Genomic DNA, 24882 nt, shown 5'->3' on the forward strand with positions numbered 1-24882 from the left:
TCTCAAGTTGATTATCAAGTAGTCTTGTGTTACAGTCATTATTACCTACTGTCCTTCCTACTGAAGGAAAAACTCGCTGCAGATTTCTGCCAGTATTTTTCAATAATGGACATGTTTGCTGTATCTCTGTAAGATTTCTTTACAGAAAAGTTTTCTGGTCTTCCTTTAAAAAACTGGAAACTGACAGGAATGCTGTGGACTGCTCAGTCCCGTGTGTTTATTCCTAGCATTGCTTGACACAATGATAATTTTGTATATACACCAGGTGGGAAGCCAGTTAAAATAAAGTTTAGCTCCAGTCTCTGGCTCTGCACTTTCATGATGCTACATAGCTAAAGCTGTTCTCTGGCTTAAGAAAGGTACGACGTTAACATCCGAGAATAAAGCGACCTGGCCGGTTATAAAGCGGGCTTTACAATGCTGTTTGAATTCCCGAAAGTCAAAGGCTAGGAGCCGGGGTTGCATTGCATTAGTGGGCCTGCTGTGCTGGTGGAAAACAGGCTCGGCTCAGCCTTGGAGGAAGGCTTTTGCATCCCCAGCCCTTGATGGGTTTGTGCCTACAGAGGTCACTCTTCCAATGCAGAAGAGCCCGCTGCTCTGGCCGCTCCCCTGCCAGCTCCAACCTGCTTTCGCTTTTTTCAACTTACCTTGATAGCTTTTATTAGCCATCAGGGAAACGAAAGTATCCAAGCAGCTGAATTCAACCCATCTTACAGTGCCTGGGGATACGAGTCCTTTATCAAATACAAGTTGTGTTTCCATTTGGCTAATTCTAAGCTATTTGACTACAAAAAAAGGTTTGAATGTTGTTAATGGTAGATCTAATGATAATATCTAATTACTTTTTCAACTTAAATGCACGCTTAAAAATAGGCTGTGCTGTTGATGTAATTGAGTTTTCTTGAGTGATTCATTGAGGCTTAATCACCACAGTGAAGAAGTACACTATTAAAATTAGTCTTTTCAATTGCTGGGGCTAGTGATTTATAGGCCACTTGGAGGCCTGTAGTTTGAGGAAGCTTACAAATGTATTACCGATATTGCTGCCGGTGAGACAGCTCCGCTTCTCTGAGCAGGATTTCTTACTAATTCTTGTCACAATTGTTTGCCTGAAGGATACGGAATAATTTCTCCTTAGACGAGGTTGTCTTCGCTTTGGATTCAAGCTGAACGTTAGCTGGAGAAGGAAGCTGCTGAATGGATCTTGGCTTAGTATAATAATAAAGCTCCTTTTTAGGTTTGAAATAATAACTATCTTTGGTGCCGGTTAATTTATTCAGGGAAGCTGTGCATTTAACTCTATTGAAAGCCTCAACACATAAATCTGCTGAACAGGTAGGCAATTAAATGCTGGGAGAAGTTGTTAGGTTAATATAAAGTATGAAACAATAAATTTTAGGTTAAGGTGAACGTATAAACTGAATTGGTTTTGCGCTGAAGTTTGGAGGTTATAATTTCTAGCAGGTGGCTGGGATGGAGAGCGACGCAGTAGCTGTTGGGAGACAGAGCTCCCTCCCCTGTTCCCCCCTCTCTCCCTTTTTAGGGATCTGCTTTCATTGCCTCGACCAAAAAAACACACACAAGAGGTGTGTTTTAAGTGACATACGGAAAATAATTGTACCTGCGACTTTATTGCTTGGGAGGGTAAACGTCATTGTTGCAGATGGTTTTGGTAGACTTTACAGACATCCCATCTGAAGAACCTTAGATCTCATGAGCTTGAAAACACAGAGGAAAAATTACTTTGTAGACTTAACTCCTGTTGACACTTTTTAATGGGGGACTTTCTGCCTGTGTTGTTTCTGCCAAGACAAACAACGTCTATAGATAGCCGGGGTTACCTCAGTTTCACCTCGGAAGGGCTCGGCACCGCCTCCGACCGGCGGGAGAGCAGGTCGCGTTGTGGGGCGCCTTTCAGCCAAACCCTACAGAAGCTCTCCTTCCAAAAAAGCATTGCTTATTGGCTCAGCGTCGCTATTCCCTGCGTGCTACGGGCCGGCGAGCGAAGCGGGTCCCCTTAGCGACATGTGGAAGGTTATGCTGACAAGTGCTGCGTTTGACACTGATTAAGTTAGATTATATAGCTGTTTTTCTCTCCCTCCGATAACCAGTTCTATATGGGGTATCCCACAGCCCGTCTCTGAATGAATGCTAACATGTCAGAATCTGATAAAATAAACTACAATTGATGACCCTGTTAAATGCTCTATTCAGTAGCATATAGACTAGTCTGCTTCTCATTGTATCTGAAATTCTTATTTTTGTAGGTAAACAAATGCACATTCACTACTGATTGAATAGCCCCTTGAACTATGCTCTGCAGTTTGCGTTTGGGTTAATCTTGTCGGTTTTAATATAGAGAGGAAAAAAGGAGAAAGCACCAGGGGTGGAATTGTTAGTGCTTTCACATCCACATTCCTCACATTTTGTCAGGATGATAAACTGTAGGTAATGGACAGCCGTTGTTTCACAGGACAGGCGAGCCAGCCGGAGCACAAAGAGCTTGCTAAAACGATATCTCACAACATGTTTGGGAGCCTCTCGGCTAGACAAGAATTTATTTGGGAGCCCTGTGTCACGGGACTGCGCTTTCTAACCTCAGCAATTACAGCTTCAAGCTGAAGAAACAGGAGTGGAAGGTTAAAATGATTTAAACACATGCTCCTAAATTGTACCCAAAACATAGCTGTTGACACTTGGCGTGCTGATACAAGTAGTGAGTGGTGGCTTCCAGTCCATTTGATATCTCTGGGCGTTGGTAGCCAGGTCTCCGAAGCACAAGTGAATTAGCGAAATGAATTCAGAACAAACCGAAGGCCGAATTCTTGAGCTGGTTATTTTCCGCAGCCTTTTATACGTGACGTATAATTGCTATATTATTTATAGTAATTATCTTAAAGCATGTTATCTGTAAGCTGTGCTACGTTATTTCACTTCGTTTAATGAAGTAATTGCCTTTAGAGAGGCAGTGACTAAAAAGTCAAGCTGAAATCACTTAAGTTCTCCTTCTTCCCACACACAGGAATGCCTCCCTCCTTCTTCCCCCCCCCCCCCCCCCCCTTCCCTGTTTTATTGTAAGGAGATCGCATTGCTTTAGGTGTGACACTCAGGATCGTCTCAAATTCGGCCAAGGTTCCTGTAATGGGAGGTCAGCGGAGGACCCGAGGTGACTGCAGTGACAGGCTGGCACAGACAGGCCTTGCAGCCCTGTGCAGCAGCCAGAGCCAGGGCTGCTTTGGGGGCTTTTTTTTTTTTTTTTTTTTTTTTTTTGAGGAGGAGGATCTGGTCTTCCTGTGTCGTGCAACCTGCAGTACTTGAAATTGCTTGTTGCAAATGAGAAGAAAGTGTTCTTCTGAGAAAAAAATAGTGATTAAAATGTTATTCATGTGTGCCTAATGTCTGCCTGCCTTGGCTGCTGACATAAAGAAACCTGTTTTTCTGGTCATTTATCATACATCTACATGGATTTGCTTATGAGCTCATTCTTTGTGAGGCGTTGTGGAAACTTAAATTGGAATGTTAAACTGCTTGAAATATTTTGATTAAAATATGCAGTGCCACGGAATATAGACTTTTAACCAGAAGACTGTTGTCTTGAGTGAGGGGAGGGGTTTTTTTTGGGGGGGTGGGGAGGGAGCGGCAAGGGAGAAGAGTTTGTGGGGGGAGTTGCATGGAAAGCAGAGGAAGGGAGGATGGCAAATGGACAGTGTTAGAAGAGCTTGGAAAAACTCCTGTGGCTTCATTGTCTCTTTAAAGCCAGAGAACACAAAGACAAACGCAGTTCAGCCTTTCTCCCATGATGGAAAATGTAAACCGTTGACACAGCTCCCATGTTTAACTTGTTTAATTCTCATTTTAAATTCAGTACTATACCAGCCGTGTGAACTCTGAAGATTTCTTTAGTAATCCATTTTGTAGTTCCGAATCAAAAACAAAGTGAAAAGGTCTGACACAATTTGCTTTTATTTTTAGGCAAATCAACCCTGGTCATAGTTAATAAGGGGATTACAACCCAGACTAGGTCTTTACAGATGTAATGTAAATCAAGGGCAGAGTATAAAGAAACTGATCCCTTTTGATTGAAGTATGGTAAAAAGGCATAGAGAAACTAGCAGCAGTAATCTGATTGTATGGCAATAAAACCACCATTTTCTGTCTTTCAGATAAAAATAATGTGGTAAATCCATGCAGTTCATAAGATGTAAAGGCAGATAAAGGGTGATGCCATGGCAACATATAGATTAGCTTGATGTTAGAAATGACACGTCTCTGAAAGGGGTGTTGGAAACTAAGGGCCTTGCTCCGGGCTGTAAGGTATTATGTGAGAACCGCACAAAACTTGGGGGCCGGGATTAGAAAGTATGAAAGGCCTACTTGTGGCTTGGGATGGTTAAAGCAGTAAAGAAAAGCTGCTCAGTTCTTGCTCATTGGTGGCGTATAACGTGGTAAAGATAGATTTCATTTACTGCTTTCTGCCGAGATGGGGACCGATTAAATCTTGAGATGGCTGCAATTGTTAGGTGTGGAAGATTTTCCTTTTTAACTCCTGCCCTAGCAGCGGCCTTTCTGAAGAATTAGCTGCACTTGGGGTTTGTTGCCTTAATCTATTTGGGCTTCGGGCAGGAACATGCTGGCAAGGAACAGAGAGCTGAGGGGATAGGTAGGACTGGGGTTATCTGGAAAGAAAACAGAGACCTTTTGATTTCAGCTGTGTTTCAGGCTGCGGTCTCCATCTCGCCCTCCATGGGAGCAGCAAAGATAAACACGCTGCATTGTCTATGCCTTGGCCAGGTGATACTTCAGCATCTCTTGTGTTTCCCATCCTGCGAAAATATAAAAGAAAAAAAACCAAACCACAAACAAACCAGCATCCCTTCCTGTTTACCAATAAAGCTGCAGATAACCAAATTGATCTGGCTTAGTCTCTAGGTGGTATTTATTTCCGAAAGGCAGGCCGAAATCTAGAGATGAATGAGATAAGCATCTGCCTCCCCCCCCCCACCCCAACTTAAAATCATTGGGATGGGTTTGCTGGCAGTCCCTTGAGTTCAGCCAGCAGACAATTTAGCCATTGTTTTGTCATTTATTTCAAGCGATCTGCAGCTGTAAAGGTAGTAAAGTATCTCTCCTAGTGCAGCTACTTGGATTTTTTTCTTCTTGCCTTTTCTCTTAAAGAGCCTTCTAAACAGTTAAGACTTGCTTTTCTACCCAACTGACAACCGTAAACACCCACAACTTAAAGCCAGCATTACATTGCAAAGCAGGGGTACGATTCAAACGAGAAATATTTACTTTATTGCCTGCTCATTTGTCTGCTAAGAAGGGAAAGAAAGCACTCTGCATTTGTTAGGCAGAGTCTAGACATAAGGGGAAAAAACACTGAAGCCTACAATAACAGTTGTGTCTTTCTTTAGTGGGAATGAGCCTGGGATGAGCTCGGCAAAATGGAATTCATGCTGTTTGTTTGGCAGTGGCTCGGACACTTTTAAAGTTTGTTTTTTTTTTTTTCCATTTTCTGGGTTTTTTATAAAGATGTTAATTACATGCTTGAATTTATCATTCTTATCATACCCCATAGTAAGCTGGAAAGCTTCACAATTCTGACTGAAAAGGGAACCCCAGAACCAAAACTGTCAAGCTGTTGATGCTGATGTGATTTAACAAATGAAAAATAAACAAGTGCATATAGGGGGCCGAACAGATTGGCAGAATATACGGGGCCTGAAGTGCTCAGATACATTTCCCCTCTTGCAGCTTAACCTTCACAAATCTATATCAAAAGATCCAATTCATTTGCTGAAATTCTCCAAAGCGCAGGGGCACCCTCATCTAATTTACAGGCCGGTCACATCCAAGCACCTTGCATTCTGCATTTGACAATGATTGCTAATGGGCCATTCAACTAAAGTATTTGCTTGTTAACAAGGAACAGAGCATGATAAATGTCCAGCAAGCTTGCGGCCTCCTTCAGCTTTTCAAATGCAGACTGGTGCATATTTATGGCAGGCAAATGACAAAGAGAGAAGCTGAATTACTCTGGCCTTATGCTTTCTGTTCGAACAAGGGTTAAAGTAATTAAAGAAATAATGCAAAAACCGATGTCCTTTGTTTGCCCACCATTATCCAACGTTTAGCTTTCGAACCTGCCTGTCATGTCACATTTCAGAAATGTACCAGATAAGGCTGGGTAGGTTTGGCAGGGCGCAGCAAGGAGCGGGTAGTCCGCAGGCAGCGCATCCTGGGCAGCGCCGGCCGGGTCCCCCTCTTCCCTCCCGGCTCCTCTCAGGTGCCGCTCCGAAGTCGTTTTCCCTGTCATACATCCCCTCGGAGATGGGCTTCAAACACAGAGGTTCTGCAATTTGCACTTCTGTTCCTTAAGGGGGGGGGGGGGGGGGGGGGGGGGCCAAACACAAAACAGTGGAGAGGCTTTGAGAAAACAAGCACATTGCGCTCAGTATGTTCCTGAAAGCCAAGTATGAAAACAAAATGGCAGAACAAAAAGCAGTTTTGCCGTTGCTCCTCCGCCCTCAAGGACGGGTAGATCTTCGAAACTGAAGCTGTAGAGCACACGCACACACACGAGTTCCCTAAACTTGGAGTGTCTTCAGTGTCATTTTGAATTATTGGTTATTTTTTTTGGCTTTTAAATTCATGTTTAATCTTAGCCTGATTTTCAAAAGTCTTCAAGCAGACTTAAATGCAGAATTACAATAGATAATTTTAAATTCCATATTTGAAAATGTCATTTAGTATCTTATGTTTCTAGTTGCAAGTAGATAAACACGTGCAAGGCTTCTGTCTAGCTCCTGTTCAACTCCGTGAAAATACCTCCCGTGATTTCAGTGAGTATTACATTAGCCTGCAAGGGCTTTACATTATAATTGTTTTTTCATTATAGGCAAAATTTTAGTTTTCTTATAATGCATAAAGTCTGTTATTTTACTTGAGGAAAGAGAACATCTAGATTCTTTTTTTTTTTTCCCTGTTAACTGTGATGCAGAGAACTTTCCTTTGATGTGATTATATACATTGTCAAAGACAGCGAATAAGGGCAAGACCTCTATCTTTTTTGGCAATCCTGGCCAGCCAACACCCAGTGTTTATTGCGGTATCAGCATGGTAATTATAATGCAGCTGATTTAAACTTTGATGTAATAGTCTATGCTTTCTTCCAGTTTTAAACACAGGTTCCAAGCCAGAAAAGATAAAGGCTGGTAGAGGATTATGTTGCTAGGTGAATCATTCCTGAGGTATGGCATATACATAAGATGGGTTTTCCTACCTATAGTGTTCTTTTTAAATGTCTTGTGGTTAATGGCTAAAATAGGATTTACAAAACTTTATTTAGTAGGATTCAGAGCTGTGTATACTTGAAAGAATAATCAAGTTTTACACGTGTCAACAGAAAATGAGAACTTATATGGCTTGTTTTACACAGGAGCATTGGTTAGATAGTGGAATGATGCGTTAGGCTGAAAAACCTGTGATGCTGCACATTACTTCTCACTGTTTTGTTAGCTTTTGTTGGAATAGTGCATTTAGTTAGGTACCCAAACCAAAGAACAGCGGTGGGAAAGGTGAACAATGCACTGTAGAGAGAAGTGCGTGTTAAAGCTAATAAGAGGGATTTAAAAATTATTATTATTATTATTATTAGTTAAAGCCCAGTCGCAATTGAATGCTATTTTATTTTGGATTGGGAGTTCTGCCAGACTCCAGCCTGTCAGAGCTGAGAAGACTCAAATCAAGTCCAGGCCTATTTCTGCAGCAAACGGGAATCCTGGCTCCTTGCCTGTGGATTCATTCAGGAAGGCCCATCTGGCTTTTGATGTTCTGCAAGTTTGAAGCAGTTTGTTTAAGGAACCTATGCAGCAAGCGCTGGTGAAAGCACACATAACTGCGCTTCTGACTCTTCGAGTGGTGCATCGTTTCGCATTTTCATTTTTGCTGGTGCTTGCCATCTGCTTACCTACTGCCTGAGCAGCAGTTGGTTTCTATACCTGACTGGATAAAAGTGTAAATTCGGAGTTGGGAACATCTTGGCTCCTTTTAAGGATTTGCAGTCCCATAGCATTCACTGTCCACACTTCGGTTGCTTTCTTCATGTTTAATTAATTTCAGTTTCGTTCAGAAGCAGTCTAGCTTAATCACTGCACAACACTTGACCTTTGGGTTTTTGGGGGTTTCTTTTTCCAAGGTGTTTCCAAGCTGTATAGATTAGCTGAACAGGGAAGGTCATGTTGACAGGTGAGATTACTAGTCTACGTGATAATTACTTTAAAAGAGACAGTTTTTAGTGGTAATCATTCTTCCTTCTACTTTTTATCAGACAGTTTTCAGGCACTTTTTGAAGAAAAACAAAAGCCAAATCTTCATACTTTTATTGCTTATTACAGTCTTTTCCATTCTGTGGATCGATGTGTGACAGCAAGGCGAGCAAGACTGTGCTGTGCTCCCAGGGCCTGACTCAGGAAACTGTCCTTATTCAGAAAAGCTCACGTTAAGCATGTGCTGAATGCTGAATATTTTTGCTGAAGCGGGACGAATTTAAGCATGAGCTGTCTTGAACCAAGGCCAGAGCAAAAAGGTTTTTTTGGGTTGGACAAATACAGATCTCTCTGAAGCTTCATTACTTTTTTTTTTTCTATCAGAAAATTATGTCAGAAGCTACGGCCCTGTCTGTACTTGGAACGAGTCTTAATTTTCGTGTAGCTTGCCAGTAGTCAGCGTAGCTGTACCAGTGGTGATCCCTTGTGTCGGCCGGGACAGCTTGAGCGGGTCCATCAGCTTTGCTCCTGGAGGCCTGGCTGCACCGGTAGCTCTGCTGGTACCAAGATTTCTGTGCTTTTGCTTGCAGTTCGGTGTGCATTTCCACTGATGACTGATGGCTGAGAGCAACCCGGCTGTTCCCAAGAGCCCAGGTTACCCCCCTGAGAGATAACGCAGTTTGCAACGAGTGCACAGGCTGAGCCTCCCTGGGGTAGAGGCTGAACAAAATGCCCACACTCTCGCAGGCGCAGGGCAGTGGGTTAAAATGGAGTGGCTGGGGCTCCCGCTGTCTTCGGCCATCTGCTGAACCCCTCTGATGGACTCTTCCACCCTGGGCAGGGATGTCTGATCTAGTGATGAATCCACTTCTGGACCTTTACAGGAGTTTTTAAACTACTCCAGTGTCAGTTTAGATTAATTTGAGGGGCTCAGCCCTGCAGCAGGCCAAAAGCTGGTTCTTGGTAGGTCAGATATTACTACTGCCTTGGAGGTGGTAGTGGCTGCCTGGTTTTATTTCGCTTCTGAAAGTCAGTCAAACTTTGGAAAAGTTTGTATTTAATGTAAGAACGTAGGTTCTCCACGCTTGCAAGTGGCTGAATCTTGAGTTTAATGTGAGATGCAAGTGCAGACTGATTGTAGATTCCCATTTGGATTTTTGCTCAAGGTAATTTTCTCCCATCTGAAAATTCATCTTTTTAATATAAAGAGAAGCAGGATGTGGTATAGGAGTGAGAGAGAGTTGTAACTGGGTTCTGAAAATCTTTGCATAACAATGATTTGCCAAAATAAGTTTGGTTTGTCATACAATGCTGTTATTGATTTGGCATAACTTTTCCTGCAAGTTGTGAGTTAACAACTTGTTCTGCTTCCAGCGTTTACTTATGCAGGCAAATGGTATGCAATAATATATTTTCTAACAACTGCAAAGCAGCTGAATTTTTTTCTTTGAATTTGAGATATAATCACCGATTATTAATGTCTCATCAAGTAACAAGACAGTCCCCGCCCTCTTTTATAGACTTTGCTTGGAGCATGTCTTGGGAACAAGACTGTACAGGTGCGAACAAATTGTAGTTAAGGGAAGGAAGACTGCAAACTTTGGTTGGTATCCTTGTGTTGCGGCTGACATAAGATTTGTTTCTGTAATAGGAACAGTGGAGAAGAGCATAGAATAGCACAGCAATGGAACAATCTGGTTTTATTGTTCTTTCTTGTAATTTACAGTGCCCTTTTTGAAAATAGTTCTTTGGCAAATGCCAGCTGCTCTCTGTTAGCTTTCTAAAAGCGAAGACTTTAGTGACTTGTGTAAGAAGCACACATGGTTTGGTTTGAGTTTCCGTTCCATGCTAACTACTGCTCTGCATCTTTTCAACAAAGCGCCATCTTTCTTGGGTTTGGCACACCCTGCCTCTGCGAGCACAAGTCAAGTAGAGCAGTGGTTTTGTGTTACGCTGAATTCATGGCACAGATTTTTTTTATTTTTCTTTTTTTTTTTTTTTCAAAAATCGAAACCATATAAATACCTGATTATCTTTGCTGCGAGAGCAAAGAACTACTTTAATATTCCCAGTAGCATATTTTGAACAACAGTTCTTTAATTAAAACAACATTGGTCTCTTCCTGTATTTCATGGCTAGCAAATGAGAGAAAACACCAGTGTTAATATCAAAGGGAGTCAGTTTTCATTACAGTAATGGTTCAATTGTGCAATGCTGTAGGCAGTGAAATTTAATATTATTGTGACTTGTATTGTAATTGTAGGATGACAGAGGAAAATGGATTAAGTTTAAATATAAGTGTACACAGCAGCACATGGAAGCTGAGGGTTGGGGCAGGACGGGTCCCCCCTCTGGCTCTGTCATAATGAATTAGTATTTTGTAAATAACTGGCCACTACACTATAGATTTATTACCTTTTGTAGATATATGTGGACACACACAGACATACATGGATTCTGTACTGACTGTAATTGCAGTGTGGAGTTGCGGAACGGGTTTTTGCCTGTAGGCTTGCAGGGTATTTGAATGTCTCGGCTTCTTGTCTTCACCTTTCATGAAAGTATTCTTGCCTGCCAGTTTGTGAAGTTTTCTTCTGAAGGATACACCCATCCTTTCAGTTAAGGGATTGCTAGCACATGAATGGACTCAGACTCCAAAGCCCTTTGTCATTCTTTTCTTCCTGATGAATAAAACCAAATTCAAGTTGCAGCTGATCTTTGCTTTAGAAAATTGTGCTAGGGAGACAACTAGTGTTAATGAGCAATATCCCCTTCCTTCCCAGTTGCCCATATACATGCAGATTAAAATGGAAAATGGTAATTTAAACCATCCACTGCTGATCTCTTCCATGGAAGATGAGGGACAATGAAAGCTAGATGTTTCATTTGTTTACAGCGCAGGCACGTGGAAGATGTCCCCAAAGCAATGCCTGGTAGGCTACTAGGGTGTAAACATGATGCCCAGCCGTCTTACCCCATATCTTCACAGTGTTTCTCAGACATATGTTCATGTTGAAACCTGTCCTAATGTTAAAGTGCAAAAGGGGGCAGTAAAGTGCTATCCAAAAAATGTTTATTTTTTAAGGGTATTTTTTGTGGCAAAAGTTGCATTTCTCAATAGGCTTATAATCTCCTGTATTTAAAATCATGATCACATGAATGTCTTCTGTTTGAAAGGCTTACAAATGTCGCCAAAGCGTATCGTTAAGCATTGTGGGAACAATGTTTGCTGTGTCTATTTCCATGTTCTGTCCTTTAACCCAGTCCTGAAACATACTGCATATTTGGAAGGAATCGAAGGCAGGAAGCTTTGCTCAGATATATTTAGGACATAGCTATACGAAGCACTTCTGAAAGAATTCCAACTTTGCTAATCATGTCTGGTTCTCATGTTGTGCATTACCAGCACCGCGTTTCTGGAAAAACAAAATGAAAAGAATGCTGAGGCTAGGGGTTTCTGCTTGAAGTACTAAAGTGTGTAGTGGTGGCATGGGTCAAGAGTTGGGCTCTCATCCAGACCCACATGCATCATTTGTCAAGAGGTAACCAGAAAGAGCAACTAATTACAATGCACCTACTGAGTGTTTTCTCTTTCAGAAATTCCTCAGAATAAGCCATTTATGCAGATTGGCTGCTACTCTCCACTGCAGCCACTTGCAGTTTTTAAACTCTATGTAGAACGCATGTTTCTGTTGAAATGAAATAAAAAGGAGAATGTGCCTGTGTGTGTTTCCATGCTTGTGCATGAGAGCGAGCGAGCGAGCGAGCAATGATTTGAGGAGTGACTCCCTGTTTGCTGAAGCTAAGTAAGTCCAGCACTGTTGTGAGGGTTCATACTTCTGTAAATGCTGATGAAATGATAATATAATACACTTTAAAATAGAAGATTGGTCGTATCCATCCTTTTTTTTTTTTTTTTCCCCTTAGTTAGGAGACTGTCCTGAAGCACATTAGTGGTTCTTTTGTGGTAACCAGAATTGATTTTGTAAATGGATCAGAATTCTCTAGTGCTTTAAGTACTTTTAGCAGAGCAGTAATTGCTTTCTGCACAATAATACAAAAAGTTAATTGCTATTAATAGTGCTTTATGTGGAGGTCATGTATGAAAACTGAATATAAAATCTATATTTAAAAAAAAAAATCCTTTATCAACCTTGGTAAAAAATCGAATCGTACATCTTTTCAGCATTTAAAGCCTTACCTGTGTGGTAAATGTTCTAAGCCAGGCTGCACGTTATTGTGCAAAAAGCCCAGATCTTGTTTCCCATTGTAGAAGAAAAAACAAACAGATAGGTGTTTGCTCTCAGAGGGGATTTTTTAAGGCAGAGGAAAACGTGCTTCCCTTTTTATGGGAGGAAAACCACGCATCCATTTTCACACCCTGGATTTAGGTTGGGGACAGAGGGGTAAAGCACAAGTTGGTCTGAAGGTTTTAGTGATGTAAGGGGTTTTTTTTGCTTTGCTCTGCAAGTGAGAGCCAAGCAGCAAGGGAAAGGGCAGCTTTCCAGCAAAACTGAACCATCTCTTGCAGGCGGAGATGGCGTCCAGTTGAAACAGATACTCTGTCTTACAGCAAAACCTTTCTGGCAGCTGTGCGCTGCGGGGCTGAAGGCAGGGCACTGCCTCTGCTCAGCGGGGTGGGCTGGTGAGAGGGGGCTCCCGGTGTCCGTGGTCACCCCGAGATGCCGTGATCCCCTGGACAGGAGCTGCAGAGTCAGCTACCTCTGCCGGAGCCCAGGATTGGCGCAGCCCCGAAGGAGAGTCTGCGGCACCTCCTTTGGCTTATTTACTTTTTCCATGGAATGAGATCACATCCATAACCTCGTATATCATAGCTTTTAAGGAACCAGATTTTCCCTTAGAGAGAGTGTCTCCGATAAGATGTGTTTGGTGCTGGGTTGCAGGTCACCTTCTGTATATGTGAAGGGTAAAACGGGTACAGTTCTTGCCAAATATCATGTCTTAGCTGCATGTCTTGCTCTCTCAAGTGCGAGGCACCTTTAGACTTGTGACCGTCCTAAGCTGAATGGAACAAAGAAGTGAGTGTCTATATCTCTCCAACAGCAATAGTCACACGAGTTATTTGGTGAAGGAGACTCATGACACATCTCTCCAGGAGACAGGTCAGGGCATTTTCTGACGTGCTTGAAGAGGGATGGTGTCTGTGGGTGTCTCTGTACAGTGGAAGCTCTGTGCCTTTAGGACTGTGATGTAATGGCACAATTTGACTGTCAAATCCTGCAGGTCCATGCAAAAAAATGTTTTATTTGGGGAGAAGTGTGTGCACTCTCAGCCCATCCTTATTTTATGCCTGTTAGAAATCCTTTGTTGTATTTTAAATGCTTTCCTCTAGTATTTTGCGAAAGGTAGCATGGTGAATTGATAAATGAAACAGCTAAAATGTCATACATGCTCCTCGTTCCCTGTCCACTTAAAATTTTGAGAAAACATAATAATGCTGCAGAATCATTCTTGTGTAGGTTATTCAGATTTCAGTTGTAAACATGTTGCATTGTCTTGCCCTACTGAAGTCAATGGAAGTTTTGCAACCGATTTCAATAAGAATAGGTCCAGGAAAAGGCACCAAGAGTGGTGTCCATTTGCATGGCTACTTGAGACACACAAAATGGTGGCACCACTACCATTTTGTATCCAGGGTGCTGATTAAAACAAAATAAACCCTTGACCATTCCCTTTTTCAGTGCACTGCAGCCATTTCCCCCAGGTAGTCCGAAAGAAGATGGGCTCCTTTGGAGGTGAGGAAGGGGCAGAGCAAGGAGGTACCACAAACCTCGGGATGGATATTAGCTACAGTTTCAGGGACTGTTTCAAAGCATTTATGGGTTTGCTGCAGGTTTTATTGCAGGAGGGCCCAAGCCCCGAAAAGAAGTCCTTTCCTTCCAGTGGAAGTGAGAAATACAAGAGCTGCAGCTTTAGAAACTTGTGTTATGGTATTTTATAATCTGGCTTTGTGTAATGTGGTACTTACCATTAAAGATCTTATGGGATGAGCGTGAATATATTTGTTTATTTATTTGTTTGAATTCCATTTAGTTTCTAGCCTGCAAGTCCTATTAATGCAAGTAACCATTGCTTACATGAATAGTTTCATTAACTGTGTGGAAAAATGTTACATATAAATAAAGGTCAGCAGATTAAACTTCTTAAATTTTATGTAAATTCAAAAACATGGCTATTTAGCATGTTCTGTAGAACCTTGTTATAGTATTAAAATAATTTAATAATACTGCACCGCCAAAGAAAAGTAGCTTCCAAAACGCACTTAAAAGAATTTTAATAATATGAAATGCTGTACTTCTTTTGTTTTCAAAGTTTCATTTGCTAGTCTGTGTGTAAAGCCAGTCTGTCATCTTGCTGTGTCAAACTATGGTAATTTTTCTTGCAGAGACTTCACGTAAGAGTAGTGCCTTTCTTTTTAACCAGATTCCGTACCCATTTTGAGACAGAGACTCCACATTAATCTTTTTTGATGAAGCTTGCTTTTCTGTCTGTTCCACAGCAGTTACTGATCCTCTTCTCATTGAATCCACGTTCACTTAATCTATTTAAACTGGAGTGAGATCAGTCCTATAAAATCACTGCTTCTGCAAAAATGCATTTCAGGTTTACAGCTGGATGTATATATATCCACATGGCATATCTTGTATATGATGTTGAATATGACAGAAACTAATGTGAAAACTCTGTATGGAGCAAAGGACACTCCTGCAGAGAGCATTGGTCTATGTTTTTGGATTTTCTTCAGTTCAAAGTCTTGGGAATCAGTAAACTGGTTTTCATGTCATTCAGCAGGCTGTAATTAGGCCAGTGCTACTTCACTGAAATCACTAGGGCCTTTTCCTGGGACTTTTATTTGCTTTGCGTCAAGCTGGTAGGATTTTTGCCTTGCTTAAATATTTCTCCTGTGGACAAAATGATATTCAAAATACAAATGTTGTTATTTTCTCAAAAGCCACATACACTATTTAATAACCATTCTTTTTAAACGGCAAGGACTTGTATGTGGAATGCTGTTCTGTATTCTGTTTCAGTTTGCACTTGTACAAGTAACGGACTAACATACTGTGTTATTAGTTTCATGACATTTCCTTAATAAAACTTTTCAATGAATAACTTTATAGTCAGGCTGGTAGTTAAACTTCATATAGTTAAGTGGGTAGGATTCCCCAACAGAAGGTTTCAGGCTGCATTTTAAAAAGCATCTTGATTGTTCACATTTTTAGGGTTATTTTTGTTACATTAATTTAAAGGTAACTGCCTACACCAATTAGTTCAGGTAAGGTATTAAAGCATAGAAATTTGGCACTGTTTCCCCAGTTAAATATACCAGACTCTCAACAAGTACTAACACGCTTTCTAAAATTGCATTTATTTTACAATTACTAGGATGTAGTTAAAGCTAAGTGTTCATATATATATTTATAGTTTGTGTGTACATATATAGTTTTGCAAGTTGGGAAAAGCATGACGACACATTTTTTACATAGGTCAGTACTGATTAACAAAATCTCTTTAAGAATTTATTTCTCTAAAAATTTTGTCTGTTGATAATTTTACAGTTTCAGAAATATCTGTGTAGTAAGGAATAGTAGAATATTCTCAGTGAAAAAGAGTGCTGATAGATAAAGTTCTAATTTTTTTGAGAATTTACTATTATGAAATTAGGTAGGTTTGAGTGGTTATCATGAAGGAAGATGCCTTTATAATTTTAATACGGTTGAATGTGCCGTGTTTCTCTAAACATGAAGTAGATTCTTAAGAAATTAGTTGAAACCTGTGTATAATATAAATTTTATTTTTTGTAAAACTTCAAAATCAAATTTAACTTCTCTAGGACTTTGACCAGTAAGGGTACATTAGTGCCAGGAACTGCTGGACTTTAAAATAAGCGTGGTACAGAAAATTATTGTAACATTGGTGCGAACTACCCTGTTCCTATTTTCTGTTCACGTGTCACGTGAATTTTTGGTCTCTGATAAAATACTTATTTTTAAAAAGGTTTGGGAACTCTGCATGTTGCTGTTATTTGATAAGCTGTGTGACTAGTTGGACACGTGGGAGGGATTCACATCCATGGGCTTTGCACAGATGTCAGATGTCGCCCACAATACACCAATTTTGGGCTGACAGTAAAAATGCCCTCTGTATCCAAAAGTGCCAGACAGAAAGTGCATGAATTTCATCGTACAGCTTTTACTGTACTTAATATACTTTTCTGTGCTTTCTCACAGTAAGCAATAGGATTATTAATTGTGGGCAAGATTCTTTGAATGCTCTGGTCTGACTGTATCTGACTGCTGACAGAAATGAGTCGGGAAACTCGCTAAGCTTTTCTCCTAAGTTTCTGTTGGCATACAGGGGCCTATAGTTTCCCAGTAAAAAAAAAAACATTTAGAGCTGAAAAGCAGAAAATTAGAAAGCTAGCTTTTTGTAGAAAGCAGCGGTTCCAGGGCTGTCGCTATCCCGACTGCTTAAGGAGCACGTCACTGTCCCAAGCAACAATTGGAGTAACGCAGCCTCCTCGGGATCAGTCACAGGATTCTAAAGACCTCTTGCTCCATCTTTATTATATTCCTGTTTGGGGGAAAAAAAAAGTGTTTTAATTAGTTCAAGGCACATTCTGATCAGACTTTTAAAGCCAGTTCATTAACTTTATTTTTACGGATGCCATCCTGCAAACATTTCATAAGTGTTGATGCTACCCCAGAATGCTTAAGGCTACATCAGCACTTGCAGAAATAAAAGATTCAGGATTAATCCTGAAGCTTTTGTTAACCTCTACCAAGGCTGAATGTACATTGTCGGGTTTTTTTTCAGATATAAGGTTTTCAAAAATAGGATCATAAAACAGTAGTCTTAATCCTCCTGACATTTAATAAATAGCTTCAGAAAATGCTTAGTACCCAGCAAATGATTTATTTAAAGTCTTTATGAAAATACAGTAGCAAAAGTATTACACAAATGCAGGGATAATAATCATGCCTACTGCTAATCGGCCACTGTAAGTTTTGTGGTCAAACTGAATTGTATGAGGTGAAACTTTTTTATTCTCTCCATCCATATTTGTGCTTTATTGTTGTAAGAAAATAAGGAAAGTAAATTGGAAAAATATCTTTCTCGGAAAGGTCACAATCAAAACTGCAAACTGTGGAAAAAATTTCAATACAATCAAGTTCTCAGATTAATCTTTTCATTTTCAGCCTTTTTTCTTCCCTAATCCCATCAGCGTTAGATCCTACAAGTTCAGGAACTCAAGTGGAAGGGGATTTACTCAAACTGTACAGACTTCAGAGCCATAGCGAGAATATTCCCCTGCCATAAAGTCTAACGAGTACATCGGTTTAAAGCTCTTGTAAAATGTGTTTTAGCTGTCTGTTGGGAGTGGTTCTGTCCTCTACCTTTTATGGGGCAATTCCTGGCTACTTAACCAAGGCACACAAGTGTGCTTTCTCTCCGGTAGCTGTGGCTGGGGGCTGACTGGCACGCCATCTCTGAACCCATCCTGTTTGCGCTCGGAGTTTGCATGGAGAACGTATACCGCTGCTGCTTCATTACACACATATATATACACAAAACCCAAAATTAGAATCAGTGTTTTTTTGTTTTTCAGGGCAGCTTTTAGGTCATATTATTGATAATGACAGACAGGTGTGCATTTCTAACCTTATGCATTTCATATTTATTATGCATTGGAATCTAAATTGATTAATTTAAAAACAAAGATCCGGTCCTCTGAAATCTCATGTGTTTCATATTACACATTCCCGTTACGTGAAGAAGAATTACTGGCAAGAAGAAATATTTGCAGCAGTGGGATCATACGGTGAGCAGCCTTTGTCCTGGCATGCAGATGGGGGAATACGAATAATTTTCATTTTTCTGGTACAACACTGCTGCACAGGAGCAAAGTAAAATGGGGCTGTGGTCAGACAAAGTGGTAAAGTCAGTCACAGGTGATGGAGGTTAGCTCAGAAACTCTGTCCCTTTGCCTTTGCCTGGTCAGAGTTGATCGCTGAGGAGAGCCTGAGTCAGGATCTGTGGCGCTTCCTTGGGAATGTTTTCTGGCTGGGGTCTTTCTCCCCCCGTTTCCTCGGCACCCCTGCAGAGCTGGCCTCTCCCTCAGTCATCCCTCACTAGGCTCGTGACTTTGAGGAGGATGCATTTCCACCTTTCCATTTGTTTTACCATTTCGGCTTTTGGGAGGTGGTGGTCGCTGCATTCCTTTGGCGTGTCTGAAAACTGGAGGAGGAGGCCAAGCCTAGTTTCTGTAGTCTGGAAATTACACTGCACGACACAAAATGTGCAGTGATTTATACATCAACAGTCGCTTTTCTTGCCATAACATTTAATTGTTCTTTTTCCCTAAATCTGTAATTACATGTCTTTGTCCTGCTATGTGCTGCTTCACAACAAATATAATTCTTACACAGGCTTTGTGACTGAAAATAATCCAGCTCAATTAGCACAGATCATAAACTTGCATTGTGTGGGAGCAAGCGGTTGTAAATGATGGATTTGAAATTTGGGGCATCCCATCATCCTTCTCTCTAATTGAGTAGGTTCTCCCCCAGCACTGCTCCATGCTGGTGGGCTCCCTTAGCCAAGCCAGAGGCTGGAGGTCACTGACGCCTACAGCTTTTTTCTGCTTGGGCCTTAATACCCTAATTTAAAGTTTCCAGGAAGGCTGCCTGTGAATAAGCTAAATTTACTACGTGTGTTGTTTAAATGCTAGCACTTGGAGAAGGGTGTTCATTAGGCGGCAATTGTTTCAGTCAGTTTTTCAGGCCAATTCTCCATTAAGGAACATCTTTGGAAAAGGCTGGCAGGCAGGAGAAAGAGGAAAGAAAGTCAGTCTTTTAGGTCTGTGTATTCGAGGACGTTGTGTCACTGGCTGTAGTTCTAAAACACACACTTCTTGGCCTTACTTGGAACAAATATATCTTACAGAGAAAGAAACAAACAAACCTGCTGTGGCTTTTGTCCTTATGAGAATAAGGCTGCTCATTTTGTGGATGAATCAATACTATAAGTAATTATTTATATTTTTCTTTTGTGAAGAAGTGGTGAAGTTTACCTATTAATTACTATGAGGAGGAAAGATACAATATCGAGTCTAACCCCAAACACTCACTGCCACTTGTATAAGTGGCACACTTACTTGTGTAAGAAGTCTTCATCTTCTGTAAGAAGCATGCTTGTGTTTCACCTGTAGCACAAGAAATAAAAAAAAGAGCTAAAATAATGACGGTAATGGTGGAGTTTATGAAGAGAAGGAATCATTGTAGTGTAGCGGTCACACTGTCTGGGAAAAGTGTTTTATCAGAAGCATGTGTGGTCCTTGGGTCAGGTATATCTCTGTCCCCCCCAGGTCTGTAAGCATGATCCTGGTGAGTGACTGATGTTCCTTTGTGTTATACTAGTAATATCAATCAGCATCTTAACATGTTGTTAACTCTTAAAGTCTAAGTTGTTTCCTTTCCCACATGGCTGCTCAGGGGGGTTGAGAGATTATTCTTGTCATTCTCCCGTGTCCAAAATTAGCAAAATATCTGCAAGAATAGTAGAAATGTTACCAAAGTGGAAAAACAGGATTGTAGCCCACCAGACGTTGTACTAGCTGCTGTAAATGGCCAAATGTGGAAGAAACAGCAGTGCCTGCCAGAGACGTCAAACTTACTAGAGTTCCCAAAACTGCGATAAGGACTATAAGACTCAATCCATCTGTAATTTCCAATATCTAAATAAACATCTGTTGATATTAAATTGAGTCAGGCCCAAACTATTAAGATCTGGTTTGCTCAGTCCGTCATTTTGGTTTTGGAAACTGTGTGTTTGTTCCTTTCTGTGCACTGCAATTGCTACTTTTCTGGATGAGATTTTATAAAGTGTCTCACATTTTCCCTTTTTTTCTCTCCGCCCCCCCCCCCCCCCCCCTTTTTTTTTTCTATTTTAGATTCCTTCCTGGACAAGGATTGGTACTATATCCACAGATAGGAGACAAACTGGATATTATCTGCCCAAAGGTGGACTCTAAAACTGTTGGCCAGTATGAATATTATAAGGTCTACATGGTTGATAAAGACCAAGCAGATAGCTGTGCTATTAAAAAGGACAATACACCTTTACTCAACTGTGCCAAGCCAGATCAAGATGTTAAGTTTACCATCAAGTTTCAAGAGTTCAGTCCTAATCTCTGGGGCCTGGAATTTCAGAAGAACAAAGATTATTACGTCATATGTAAGTTCAAAATACCAATTGTTCGTTCTTTTAAATATAATTGTGCGTTCTTTTGTATGTTGTCTTGTACATTATAAGCAAACTAAGAAGAATGTGAATGGGTTTGTATTTTTTTCTCTGAAAATATTTTCTTGCCAGCATATTTTCAACATTATTCCTGAGTTCTATGGGGCCTCTGTCTCTTTTTTCCTTCGTTTGTGTACACCAAATTGGATTGTACTACTATGCCTGTAAAGGGCTTCTCCTTTTGTGCACAATATCATGTCTTGTATTCACACTGAAAGTTGTGTGCGGCTAAACCGTGGTGTGTTTCCCACTCGCAGCTCTGGTGATGTGCCATGCTACAGGACTTGCCCTCGGGTGCCCTTATGCCAGGAGTAGGAGCGGGGTGGCGCGGCTGTTCCGAGCTGAGGCATCCTACGTGAGATGGCTGGCCGTTGCTCCAAGGGGTCCAGGGATTCTTGCAGCGACCTTTTGGCCACTGTGGTGCCAACTTTGACGGTGTAATTTCCCCACAAGGGTTACTGGTGGGCTCTAGTTGGGCATGCATAGCTGCAATACCTACTTACTGTGTCCATACAGCAGCTAGGAGGGTTCTTGGGCAAAACCTAGACTAGCACGATCTTAAGTTTCCTCCTTTTTCATGGTCCTGGACTTGTAAAAAGAATGTGCATGACACAGGCCTGTGTCCAACAATATAAACTTTGTGTGAGTTTTAGTCTGATAAGGGATTTATGGCTGAAAGCGAGTCTGGAGGTAACCACTGCGTTTAGTGATTCAAATTACTTATGATGTGTAAAGTTAATGATGTGAATCAGGAGTTAGCATAAGCCGAGACCTCAGCAGTACAACAACAATTTACATTAGCTTGGGTTTTGTCATTGTAATACTATAGCCTGTGGATCTCATTTAGCCCCATGGGGACTTTTGAAGTCTTGAGCAAGGATCACCAGTTAGTAGGAGATGGACAAATTCTGAGCATTGGCTTTTCTGCAGTTACAATGAAGTTAGATACTGGTGTGTCTTATTTCTGCCACCTCCTTGAAAATGGGAAGACTGATAACTATTTCATAGAATGTCTGCCACTCTAAATAGTTCTTAATTTCTCAGTTAAAAATATTGGTAATTTTACAAGTGCTCTGAGCAAGTACTTTTAAAATGGAAATGGAAACGCTTTTAATATGAATTAATGCTCACTTCCCAGTTATATCCATAATGGTATACACTGTGTATAAAACAGGTTGTATGTCACAGAAACTAAGTAAGAATTCACTGTATTAGATACTAAATGTAGAAATTGCTAATTAACAGTTGTGGGAGATAAAAAACACCATTTTTTGTTTTTAAGGTTTGACAAAAAGATCACTTAATACAGGTGGTTTCTCTGTTTAGTCAGGGGATATATAAAAACCTGATCCCACTTACACAGCATTTAACTTTGACGAACTTCCCACTGAAATCCAGTGAGATTGACCACGGTAAAGGCTGCAAAATTAGATGTTGAGAGATAGTTGTCTGTAACTCCAGTGAAAATGTGTAGCATAAAAATGACCACGCTCAAATAGTTGGCTTTAATGATGAAATATGTTCAGTATTTAGTGCTGCTTTTAAAAACATCCACAGCAGACCAGCTGCAGTGGAACAAATGGTACTGTTGCAATTATCACCTGAAAATTATGGGCACAAATGGAGCTTTCTGATACCCTGTCAGTTCTGTCATATCTATGTCATGGATTTACCCAGAGAATTATTAAATATGTCTCATTTTCATTAGTTTTGTATAATTATTTCATTATAGCAATAAGACATAATAATTGTTGCATTTTCTGGAAGATTACAGTATAGTTTGATTGAAAGAACTTGCTCAGCCTTCAGCCTAATGCCTCAAAAATTACACTGGCCTTGCAGTAATACTGGAGTGCCTTAGGATATTACTTTCCCTGCTCATTCTGGCATAAACAAATGGCTAATTTATCACTATATTGCTAGCATACTAACAGAGCTGCAGCAGGGGTACCCATACATTTTAATAGGTCGGACAAAAAAAACCCAAAACTGAAAACCCAACCATCCTGAAGCTAAAACTCTCGCTTTTCTGTCATTCAGGGAGAAAACAATGAACTCAGTGATGTTGGTCTCAGAAACACTAAGAGGCGTACAAAACTAGGCCAGGGCTCAGCTAGGACACCATTTTACAGAGATGCTGGAGCTAGATAGGATTTTAACAGTTTGTGTTCAAAAGCTCATGACCTGACACAGCTTTGTCAGATAAAAATTCTGGTAGTCAGGACATTTACTGTCATTTTTTTAAGTAATATAATATATCTTAATCATGTACACAAATCAGGCCGTAAATCGTTTGCATACATCTCTATTCCCGGACCTGTAATTTAACAGGTGTGCTCAGGCCTGAAAGGGGAATGCACTGGGTCTCCCACTGACTCCGACAGTGCTCTTTCTCTCTTTCTTTTCTTTCTTTCTTTCTTTCTTTCTTTCTTTCTTTCTTTCTTTCTTTCTTTCTTTCTTTCTTTCTTTCTTTCTTTCTTTCTTTCCTTCTTTCCTTCTTTCCTTCTTTCCTTCTTTCCTTCTTTCCTTCTTTCCTTCTTTCTTTCCTTCTTTCCTTCTTTCTTTCTGTTCTGTTTGTTTGGGAGTTTGGAGTTTTGTCTTGATTTGTTGGGGTTTTTTTGGGGGGGTGGGAGTGCTATGAAGTGAAGGCGATGATGCATTTTATATGCCAGCTTTTGATTTTGAAGTATTTTAGGATCTTGTATTCCTTCAACTAAGGGGCATCAAACAAACTTGAGATGAGAGTTTACTGAGCCCAGCATCTTTGCAGTGCTCGCTATGGCTGCGTCTACAGCCTAATCTCATGCTGTTTATACTGGCAGGCTGTTGTCAGCCCTTCGAATGTTTTGTGCATCGTCATGTGCTTTTATCATCTTGCCATTATTTGAAAACGCGGTTTGTTTTTCTAAGGTAACAGCATGTGGTTTGTGGAGCTGTATTAAACAGTAAAATCTCTATTCAGATTAGAGGGTTAGTCATTTTGGGATGAGGAATTATAACACAGGATGAAGCAGCTTCCTGAACCCTGTGTACAGGGAAATGTGATTGTACAGGAATGCTTCAAGCCATAATTTTTATATCATCCAGATGTATTCATGATAGGTATAGCAGAAGGAGATCTTTTCTGCTCAGTTCTTCCCTAGGTCTAAGCATATAAAAGGTGCAACTTTTCTCATTCCACAGTTCAGAATTTTTTAAAAAAGTAAAAATGTAGATGAGTTTCTGATACCTGATTAATGGTACTTTAATCCAAAAACAATCTAATTCATTTCTTGGCAAGATATTCCTCAATATGAGTATCAGGATCCAAAGAGTTAATTTTGTGAACACCAGTACTTGTAAAGATGATACTGAGTGGTATTGTGAAAGTGAATAAATGATGTAACAGAGTGTCCTTGCTTTTTTCTTCCTTGCTATCATCAATTTTTGGTTCCTGGGAAATTAATAGATTAATTTTCCTACAGTTACCTGTTTTCTTTTCAGCAGAACTGGAGAAGGTCAAATGTACTTGAGATCTCGGAAGTATTAATGTTAGATTATCCTAAAATATGTGACCATTTAGCAAACATATCATAAGTCTCTAAGGAAATCCTTAATCAGATGCATGAAGGAAGATACATCATGCCCAACAACATAAATATCTGTGCGAAGGGCAAAGTTAAGCAGAAGGGTGTGCAGATTTGCAGCTCTAATGTTTGCATTAAAAAGTCTTTGTATGTCTCTGCATGGTTAGAGAATGAAGTATAATTTTCTGCTGTTGTGGATTGCTCAGAACGAGCGATAAGTATCTTCTCAATACTAGGGATTGATCTGAAAGTACTTGGGTCGTGGTGTCACTGCTTCAGTACTCCTCTCAGGTGCAGTGTTTCTTGTATGGGAGGGAGACATGTTAGCATAGTACAAGCATATATAATACACCAAAGACGTTTACTTTTGGTGAACAGGAGTTGTCCTGAACTGTTCCCAACAAACTTGGCCTTAGTCAGAGGGCATAGGGAGTGCTGCGGTACCCTGGGTTTGCACTGAGGGAGAGCCCTGGGGAAGCCTGCGGGAAGCTGCGCTGGAGGGAAAGGAGCAGTGCCACTTGCCTTCGAGCCACCATCATGCTCCTGAGGTAGTTTGGCCAAGCAAGCACATACTCTGCTCGCTTCATCTCTTCTTTTGCATAAGTAAAATGGAAGATCATGGGCTGGCATCGTCAGCATTAAAAAATAAGTCACCTGCAATGAAGTCTTCACCTGTTCGACATTTGTAAAAGAATTGCTTGGGACGTGGGAAGGGGCTACAGAGT

The 24882-nt window shown here is 40.6% G+C and overlaps 1 protein-coding gene across 1 annotated transcript in view; it reads left to right on the top strand.

Annotated features, from left to right (window-relative positions):
* The window catches only part of EFNB2 (ephrin B2), a 45763-nt gene that overhangs the window by 2430 nt on the left and 18451 nt on the right, over window positions 1-24882 (top strand). The window contains exon 2 of the mRNA XM_009470353.2: window positions 20242-20525. Within this exon, the coding sequence (XP_009468628.1) occupies window positions 20242-20525 (284 nt within the window). The remainder of the gene's footprint in view (window positions 1-20241; window positions 20526-24882) is intronic.

The sequence above is a fragment of the Nipponia nippon genome, unplaced genomic scaffold (genome assembly GCF_047370975.1).
Source record: "Nipponia nippon isolate SJK-2023a ecotype South Korea unplaced genomic scaffold, ASM4737097v1 scaffold_2, whole genome shotgun sequence".
Taxonomy (NCBI): Eukaryota; Metazoa; Chordata; class Aves; order Pelecaniformes; family Threskiornithidae; genus Nipponia; species Nipponia nippon.